At 42.5% G+C, this 10,271-nt stretch overlaps 1 protein-coding gene across 1 annotated transcript in view; it reads left to right on the forward strand.

Annotated features, from left to right (window-relative positions):
- The window catches only part of Serinc5 (serine incorporator 5), a 95,937-nt gene extending 88,820 nt beyond the window's left edge, over positions 1 to 7,117 (forward strand). Inside the window, exons 10-12 of the mRNA XM_090331704.1 lie at positions 3,011 to 3,050; positions 3,660 to 3,804; positions 6,273 to 7,117. Of these exons, the coding sequence (XP_090187830.1) occupies positions 3,011 to 3,050; positions 3,660 to 3,804; positions 6,273 to 6,420 (333 nt within the window). The 3' untranslated portion in view covers positions 6,421 to 7,117. The remainder of the gene's footprint in view (positions 1 to 3,010; positions 3,051 to 3,659; positions 3,805 to 6,272) is intronic.
- Positions 7,118 to 10,271: the final 3,154 nt, after the last annotated feature.

Raw genomic sequence — 10,271 nt, forward strand, 5'->3', positions numbered from 1 at the left:
GAGCAGATGCTGCTGACTGTGGTAGATACATTAACTCCCTGGACTCTTATCAGTCTCATCAGGCACACATGTCATTGGGTAAAGAATTAAGAACAAGAAGCACATTGGTGAGCCATTTATCAAAATGTCCAAAGCAATCAGAGTAGTCTACAGTTTCCTATGGGTCAGTATCTGTTATTTTCTTTCTTGTACAGGAGCCTTTATCTGGGGTTCGTGATGGATACATGGCATAGTCAAAAGGTTCTAGTCAGGCAAAGGCTGTTAGAGAAAGGGTCAACCCCAAGAATGGCATGGTCTGAGGGATCCTCGTGTTGGCGAGCATGTGTAGCACTGGCCAGGCTCTGTGTATTCTAAGCATTGCACGTGTGGTTTCGTTTAATCCTCAGGGAAACATAGTTAGCTGCTCTAATATCCACTTCCCAGAAGAGACAACTGAAAAAAGATAAGTGATTTATACTCGCAGCTTCCTCTTGCCAGGATGTGGCCCCCGAGTCTGTTTTTGACCCTGAGGGTCAGCTCCTGTCCTCTGGTTCTTGCCTGGCATCCAACTACTGGATATACTCTAATGGGTTTGTCTGATAGGAGAACCCTGGTATCTGTCCAGAGACTTTATTCTGCAGCTGGATGACTGGGGATGGTCTTTCCTGCACCTGACCCAGAAATAGTGGGCTATTATGAAGGTTTGTCACTCTGCCAGCGTCATTCACCAGCATACTCAGTCTCTTAAAGGATGGGTTTGAATAGGTTATTGCTTGTGTACAGAAGAAAATGGGATCTAGAAGGCAGGCATTTGCTCTCTCCACTGACTAGATGGCCACCTGCTGAGGCTGGGCCATTATGGTTTCAATGTCTCTGTTGTATACAGAGTTCAGACTCAAAGAACAGCTAGTCTCTAGGTTAGATTTAAGAGAGGATATTGTTCTTATTTGGAGGGGAAGCCCAGTGTTTCCTTTTGAGCAAGTGGTTTGCTCTCCTGCTCTTAGATTTCACACGATGTATCTTTAAAAGAGGGAGCTGATATTTTCTTGTAATTAAAGTTTTAAAAGAATTAAGACCTCAGCCCACTTGGACTCACAAAGTTGTAGGCCACATCACATGATCCAAAATTTGTCAAGGCTAATGCCTCTATTAAATCAAGTTTCCTTGCTGTGCAAGAAGGAAACAAGGGCTTTGCCTTGAACTGTACAAATAGAACAAAGGCTCAAGATCCCACATGATCAGCCCTGACTCCATTTTTTGTAACTCAAATACCTTCTACTGTTAAGTAGCAAGAGCTCATTACTTCCCAGAGTATCGGTCTTCATGTAATGTAGTTGTTTCTCACTTCATTTCTTTTTCTTGTTTATTGTTTTGAATAAGAGATAAGATATTAAAGATAAGATATTAAAGGCATTAACAATGTATCAGTGGCAGCCAATTCAACTGCCTAACTGTGTAGGAAATGTTTGCGTTTCCAAACTCTGTAGTGTTCCCAACCTCCCTGCTGATATCATCTCATGCCACACACCATGACTCATGGACTTTAGGGCCTCCATCCTATATTTGGTCCCAGTTCTGTCATTGGGCTAATTTGGGGACCTCAAGTGAGCTTTTTAACCCATTAGATTGTAATTTCTTTAGTTGCAAACAGGATGCTAATTCTAGCTTCAAAAATTGAAGAGGGAGGTGTAAAGGAAGCAGTCTGGGAAGCAGTGCACTGAAAGGAAGTGTGAGGAGTATGTGTCCTTATACTGTTCATTTTATGTCTTAGGTTGAATCTTTTAGAAGTAGAAACTGAGGCAGAGTGTGCCAGGAAGGATACCTATCAATGGAAGGAGGAAGGTGGGGACAGATTCAGGCAGAGTGTGAACAGAAGGGACAGCTCAGGATGAACAAAGCTTCTCTATTCCCAGGGGTTTTACCAGGCATAGTAATCTCTCAAGAGTGTCCTCATGGGGTCCTGAGTGCTGGGCCTTTTTACCCCTGCCATCTTCATTATTTGATGGTGGATGCCCAGGAAGGGCTTGCTGTGAATTAGATAGTTCTGTAACTGAACAAGCCTAAAGGAGCCTATATCTGGAGGCTCAGCTCCCAGCAGTCACAGTAACTGGGATGAGTGCTGGTCCCTATGAAGGGCACTGGAATGGCACATCCTCTTGCCATGGTATTCAACATCACCAGAAGAAGAACAAATGTACTGGGTGTGGTGGTCCACACCTGCAATCCTAGCTACTCAGGAGGCTGAGATCTGAGGATCACAGTTCAGAGCCAGCCCGGGCACTAAAGATCGTGAGACTCTTATCTCCAATTAACCACTAGGAGATGGGAAGTGGCGCTGTGGCTCAAGGGGTAGTGGGGTAGCTTTGAGCTGAAGAGCTCAGAGACAGCACCCTGGCCCAGAGTTCAAGCCCCACTGACAAAAATAAAATACAAATGCTTAGTCAAACCTCCTCCCCATGCTCCCCCCCCCATTCAGTCTTAGGACTTGAACTTAGGGCCTGACTACTATCCTTGGGCTTTCGAAAGGCTAGTGCTATACCACTTGAGCCACAGCACCATTTCCAGCTTTTTCTATGTATGTGGTACTGAGGAGTCGAACCCAGGTCTTCATGCATGCTAGGCAAGCACTCTACTACCAGGCCAAATTTCCAGCCATAGTCAGGTCTTTTTAAGGGGACACAGGATATATGATTTAGAACTCTAGTTTCACCACGCTCCACCATAACCAAAAAAAAAAAAAAAGGGCTGGGAGTTTGGCCTAGTGGTAGAGTGCTTGCCTAGCATGCACGAAGACCTGGGTTCAATTCCTTGGTACCACATACTTAGAAAAAGCCAGAAATGGTGCTGAGGCTCAAGTGGTAAAGTTCTAGCCTTGAGAAAAATCCAAGGACAGTGCTCAGGCTCTGAGCTCAAGCCCAGGACTGGCAAAAAAAAACAAAACAACAACAACAAAACCCATAAAGAGTTCTACTAGTGGGATAACCAGAAACAGAAAAACAGGCATGTAACTCAATTGTTTTTGATCTCACAGGTAGCTCGATGTTGTTTTTGCTTTGGTCCTGATGGAGAGGGTAAGTGAGCACTTTCATTCTAGACATTTCCATGGCCCTGTAGACTGGTATTTCTCACTGTAGGCAGTTGCAGTTCAGACACTTAAATAGCTTGACTGGAAGGGGAATTCTAAATCTGGCTTTTTTTTTATAGTCTTTTTCATATTCTTCATCAAAAGGTGGCTGGGTTTGTTGGTTTCTGGCAAGAAAATCACTCAGTATTCATATTGAAATTAAATTATACCATGAAAAATGTATATAGTTTTAATGGAATGGTCTAGAAAATACCAAGTAGTCCCAATAGCTCATTTTGGGGGCCTTTCCCTTCAACTTTGGAAAAGATGTCAGGGCCTCAAGAACTCAGTGGGAACTGCTTACCTTCTGCTGAGCCTCTTTCGTGCTAACATTCTTAAGGGCTCTCCTTCTTCTGCTCTGCTAAAATAAACGTGCTTGGTAATTCATCTGGTCTAGGAGTCCTGAGCTGTCATACCAGTGTTGTACTCAGGACACAGAAATTGCCAAAGGGCACAGATGTCTACACAGCCGCCCTTGGGACTGAGGTGGGTGAATGTGTCATTGTTGAAATGGGAAGGTTTCACTCATCGCACTTGGCTTATCTTGGCTTCACAGAGACGGAAGAGCAGCAGAATGTGAAGGAGGGACCACGGGTCATCTATGACGAGAAGAAAGCCACTGTCTACAGCTATCCCTATTTCCACTTTGTGTTCTTACTGGCTTCCCTCTATGTAATGATGACTGTTACCAACTGGTTTCAGTGAGTGGCCTATTTGATTATTTTAAGAATTAACTTTGGTGCTATTTTTTTCTGGGGGAATAGGGGGTGGTTAGAATTTTTTGTTGCTCCTGTTGCAATACTGAGATTTGAACTTAGGACCTTAACCTTAGTTTAGCTTTTTTTTTTTCTTTCCCTTCATATATGGTCTCATACATATGCCAGAGGTAACCTGGACTATGATCCTCCCATTTATACTTCTGTGCAGACAGAATGACAGGTATTCACTGCCATGCTCAGCTTTCATTTCTTGAAATTGAACCTAGTGGACTTTTCTCCCTGGGCTGGCCTCAAACTATAGTTCTTCTGCTCTCTGACTCCAGAATAGCTTGGATGATAGTCGTGAGCCACCGAGCCCATCTTCGTAGCATCAGCTAAGCTCTTCTCCAGGTCTTACTGTGTGTGCAACCTTCTTAACACACAATTCAGAGTTCTTACCACTGGATTGTCATCCTTTGTATCCTGGATACTCATGGTACTTAGTACAGCGTTTAAAAAGCACATGAGCCAGACACGGGCGACTCATGCCTGTAATCTTACCTACTCAGGAGGATGAGGACTAAGGATCTCAGTTCAAAGCCAGCCCAGGCACAACAGTTCTTAAGATTCTTATCTCCAGTTAACCACCAGAAAACTGGAAGTGGCACTGTGGCTCAAGTGGTAGAGCAGTAGCCTTGAGCTGAAGTGCTCAGGGACAGTGCCCATGCCCAGAGTTCAAGCTCCATGACTTGGGGAGTCGGGGGAAGCAGATGAATGTTGGTATGGTGTAGCTCAATGGCAGAGCATATTCTTAGCTGTGAAGAATTAAAGATTCATCCTGAGTTGAATTCCAGAACAAAATAAAACACACAGGAACGAAATAAAACAAGCATCCAAGAACAAAATAAAATAAGAAAGGAAAGTTTAAGTCCATATAGTAGTCTGAAAAACATAGTAGTAACTGAAGAAAAAAATCTTATTTTGTGAAAGAGAAAGAATTTCTTTTTGTTTCTGCTTCAGATATTGTATATCTCTTGTCCCCTTCCCATTTTTTTAAGTATCTAGTAAATCTAACCTTCCCTATCCCTCTGTGGAAATTCATACTTTTGTACAGATCCCATGTCTCAATTATTTCAAAATTGTTAGATTAGTAATTTAGGATGAATTGTTCTGCTGATTGGATTGCTTTTATTCAGTAGGGTGGCTCCTGGGTTTATAATCCAGTGTGAGAGACGGGACTAAGGTCCAAATGGATTGCAGGGTGTCAGTGAGGAGTACCAGGAGGCGCTTCTTCCTGAAAACCTCTTCTCATGATGCTTTGAGAATTCCTAGACAATTTTGGTTCATAAGAAAGGAAGAAAGGGAGCCGGGAGTTTGGCCTAGTGGTAGAGTGCTTGCCTAGCATGCAGGAAGACCCAGGTTCGATTCCTCGGTACCCCACATACATAACAAAAAGCCAGAAGTGGTGCTGAGGCTCAAGTGGTAGAGTGCTAGCCTTGAGAAAGTCCAAGGACAGTGCTCAGGCTCTGAGCTCAAGCCCAGGACTGGCAAAAAAAAAAAAAAAAAAAAGAACAAAAAAAAAAAAAGGAAGAAAGGAGCTATAACTATAAAAGCAGATAGTAAAAAAATGTACAACTGCTGGTAAGAATATAAAATACAGCCATGTTGGAAAATAGTTTGGCAGTTTCTTAAATGGTTAAACATAGGGTTGCAATATATCCCAGTAATTCCATTCTGAAATACATACCCAAGACAAAAAGAAAAATATGTCCTTAAAAAATTATATGCAAATGCTTATAGCAGCATAATTCTTAACAGCCAAAAATGTTCAACTGATGAATGACTAACCAAGTTGTGCTATACTCATTCAATAAAATATAGAAATCTAAACTGCTGTGAAATCTTGACGTTACACTAAAAGTTTCCTATTTTGGAGCATTTCAGAAATATTCTACAGTCAGAAAAACTCCAAAATCTGAACTGCCACTTATCCCAAGCATTACAGTTAAAGATGTTCTGCCTACAACATGGGAGAGCCTTGGAAACAATGTTGAGTAGGAAAGTCAGTCATAAGAGGTCACATAAAAATAAAATTCCATCAGGAAAAAAAAAAAGGCCACACAATTGCATGTATGTGGACTGGCTAAAAAGACAGATCCACACAGATAGGAAGTAGGTTAATGAATGTAAAGTGATGAGAGGTAGTGGGAATGGAAGGGCAGCTAAGGGGTGCAAGAGTGCTGGGGAGATGAGAGTGTTCTAAAATTGATTGTATGATTGTACAAGTCCATTTACATATCAAAAAATCATCAAGTTGTATTTTTGAAGAGTACGAATTGTATCTCCATTGAGTTGTTGAAAAGAGAAGAAAGGATAGTAGGAGCAGGGATGGGAGGCAATTGGCGAAGAGGGATTTTTCCTATTCCACCTTCTCCTGCTCTGACCACAGCTGGGTGTCTTGTTTCCAACAGCTATGAAAGTGCCAGCATTGAGACCTTCTTCAGTGGAAGCTGGTCCATCTTCTGGGTCAAGATGGCCTCCTGCTGGATGTGTGTGCTGTTGTACCTGTGGACGTTGGTCGCTCCCCTCTGCTGTCCTTCTCGGCAGTTCTCTGTGTGAGGTCATCAACAGGCCTGTGGCTCAGCGGGCCTGCACCCTAAAACCCTGTCCTACAACTGAAATTTGAGCAACAACTGGTGCTCTATGAAAGGCTGAATATCCTGGCTGTTTAAAGTTTGTCTGAAAAAGCTTTCAGGACAGAAACAACAACAAATCTCCAGATTCACTTTTTAAAACAAGAGATTAATAACTCGATTCTTTTTTTTTTTCCTGTTTTCTTTTTTTTTTTTTCAGTTGTGGCGCATGAACTCAGGACCTGGGAGCTGTCCCTGATCTGTATTGTGCTCAAGGCTTGCACGCTACCACTTGAGCCACAGTACTACTTTCAGTTTTTGAGGTTAATTGGAGATAAGATTCTCGTGGGGACTTTTCTGTCCAGGCTGGCTTTGAATTGTGATCTTCAGATCTCAGCCTCCTGAGTAGCTAGAATTACAGGTGTGAGCCGTCAGCACCTGACTTTGATTAATTTTTTTTCTAAAATTCAAAAAGAAACGACCTAAAAGAGTTGAAAATTTTAGATTTATGGATGGTATATGTATTCTTATGTCCAGTTATTAGGTAGTAGTTGTATTAGTATTTTCCATGGATGTGTTTTATACCAGAACAGAGCTTAGAACACAACATCTTTTCCTAGGGATAAAAATGACTGTATTACTTCATCCTTATTATTAAAAAAAATATGTAGTCCTTCAGAGAATCCAGGACCCTTGCCCCTTTATTCTCTTCCATCTCTTGGACCCTGGTCTCTAGAGGACTGCAGCTCATAGCTTCCTATGGGTACAAGAGGAAGCACCTGCCTTCAAATCCACACTCAGTGCTACTTCCATGTGTCCTGGGGGGTTCCCCCATCCCCCAGTGTTTCCCTTTGAGGTTGTGATGCTGGGAATCACAGCCTTCCCTCTTTGCCTCATTGTTCCCAGAGGTTCCCTCATCCTTTTGGAGTTTAGCATTTTTGTAATAATGTGAAAAGCCCCATTTACCATTGCTGCCCTTGGGGTTCCCACCATATTATCACTACACGATCAGAGTTACTGCAATAAGCAAAGCACATATTCATGCGGTTGTTCCCGATTGTGGAACAGTACTGCTATCTTTGCCTCAGCAATGGAGGGCTATTTTTTCTGTTTGTGCTATTAATAACACTGTAAGGGCCTTAAAAGAAAATGTAGTCCTTGGCTGAAGCTTGCTACTGTCCTTTCAGCTCTTAAGATCAGCCTCACATTTTCTCTTCCACCTCAAGGCTTTGGTTGGAGTTGTAGGAGCAAAAGAACTTGAAGTACCAGCACACCATTAATGTCCACATGCTTTCCTTGGAGAAGGTGTGAGGAGAGGCGGGTTCGAGGGTTGCTCCTCAATAGGATTGGTTAGACATATTGTCAATGGAGCTGTGGACGTGACTACATATACTTGGAAGAAAAGGTGGCTGGTTGAAGACGTTTAAGTAAGCCATGCACAGCATCCACAGACCAGATAGGCATCTTCAGTGTTGATGCTTTCAGTGAGGCAGGAGAGTTGCTCTGTGGGAAGTCTGTTGGAGACACTTCTGTTATTGTTATGTACAGGGTGGAAAGATGCTCCCTGAGCTCTTAGAAAGGCTCAGCCATTTTTTCTGTGTTCTTCTGTGCACATTGTGCCACACCTAAGTGTAGCTTCCATGTGCCAAAAATGCTGGTGGGGAAAATTAGTTAAATTCTTCCTGTCTACTCCTTTGCCCTCCTTGCCAAAAATACCAAAGGGGAAGGAGGGAATGAATATTGGGGAAAATTTCTTTGGGAATTTGCCAGTGTTTGAGATTTAGTCTTTAAAAAGGTGTGTGTGAGTGCATGTGCATGTAAGAAAGCTTTGTTTGTCAACTTTATCAGAGTTCTTTTTATAGACCAGGAGTTCAAAGGAATTTGTACTAGGCAGTTCAAAGGAATAGCTTTATGCCAATCCTGAGAGGCCCTGGTTAAAGCAGCAGGAGGGAAGTGTGAGTTCCTTGAGGCTCAAGAAGTGGAGGCCGTGTGCGGTATCTCCCTGGCCTAGGGGTCCTAGGGTAATGACTTGGGGTGTGTGTATGGGGGGATGGTTCTGAGGAGCTGAGGTCATCGTTAGGAAACACCATGAGAAAAAGCAGATGGAGAGCCCAGGGGGTGATGAGATTCATAAAACCCTGATTTGTCTTCTGGCATGCAGCTAGGGTAACTTTAGACCTAGCCCTCACTCCAGGTTGAGACCCAGCTCATTCCTACACTAGCCTTTGTTGGCCACATTTCCTCTGCAGAAAGAAGTTCAGGGAAATACAAACAGGAGGACAGTGGTGGCGTCGCTCCTTGTTCCTCCTTTCTTAGCCAGCTGTCCACCCTCGTTTCTGGTCTGGGGCATATGCCCCTTGTTACAGTAATCCCTGGCACAAAAGGAAGAGTTACACCTTCTCTCCATGCCACTTGCACTGGCAAGGTTTATTCTGAGGACTGAAAGTATGTATGCAAGAAGTTGACTTTACTGATTATTATCATAATGTACAATATACTCAGGTGATAAGGCAAAGGTTGAAGAAACCTACCTTTTGTGCTTTTGCAGCCTAAACTGGAAAAGTTGTGTCAATTGCTTCAAGTTTTGATGACAGTGGTATTAATTTGGTTGACTCCTTGATACATTTTTTTTTCTTTTTTCTTTTTAAATAACACATCTTTGCTTTCTACAAGTCTTTATATCTAATTGTAAAAGTGCATTCCCCAAAGCTGCTGGTCAGATTCCCTTAGCCATAGAAACTGAAGTTAAGAAAAAAAGTGTTATATTTCTTTTGTGCTATGCATTTGTGGGAAGTTCTTCCCTCTTTTTCATGAGTAAAGTACTTAAGCCTGGGGAGGAGGGAGTCCTACGGGGGCATAGTTGTGCTTAGACACATTGCTTCACTGAAGATTAGATATTATTTTCTATCATAATCTGTCAGAAAACCCACCACACCCTTCCCAGGTCAAGCTTTTGTAATAATAGATGGTTAGCTTTGGTTTTAACTTCACCGTTTCTTGGGGAATAATCTAAGGATTTGTTTGCCAGAAGTGTTTGGAGCTTTTTAATAGAATAGACTTGACGAAGAAAGGTCAATGTGGGCACTGGGTCTTTGGGGTTCTGTCCCCTGCAGAGGAGTCCCCACTTCTGGAATTGTGCACTTCTGCTTCCTCTGAGGCCTTTGTGATAAGTGACCTCAGTGTCGTGTTCATTCCCCGGCCTCCCCCTTTTTAAAAATGGTATATGTATTTAATGTTTGTCAGACAGTTTACCACTATTGGTGCTTCACATAGCCCTGAAAAGGGAATTCCCGAGCCTGTATTTAAATTTCCTGGGCTCTTTTCCTCCATGTATTGCCTTTCTAAATAGAATCTCATTGTGGTGTCTTCTCACATTCTCCATGTCTTGGAACTGAAAGAGGATTTTGCCTCTGATCAAGAAGGGCCTCACATTGAGCTGAGACCCTGAATGTCTTCCATCAGGGCCAATACAGTCACCTTTGGCTGTGGAGTTCTCTGTGATATCTCTCTGTAACTTGCTGGTTAACTGAGTATTGCATTCAGCTAATAGGAGCTGCCTGATTTTGGACCTGTAGCCTCACAGGAAAATACAGTTGCTCATAGACCTTAGGTCAGTCCTTCCCCCCACCCCACCCCCCTTTTTTGTCTTCATTCACAGAAACCTTCACTTTAAAATATTTTGAAATATTTAACTTTTACCAAAGATGTAGTTTGGGTTTTTGTTTTAAAGCAGTTTTTTTTTTTCAGATACAACTTAATTGGGCAAAAGTAAAATGCATCTATCCAAATCCATTTCCCTAAAAATTGGATCATGTTTGTGTGAGTAGAAGAAGTCTT

Source organism: Megascapheus bottae, chromosome 4, assembly GCF_031878675.1.
Source record: "Megascapheus bottae isolate mThoBot1 chromosome 4, mThoBot2.hap1, whole genome shotgun sequence".
Classification (NCBI taxonomy): Eukaryota; Metazoa; Chordata; class Mammalia; order Rodentia; family Geomyidae; genus Megascapheus; species Megascapheus bottae.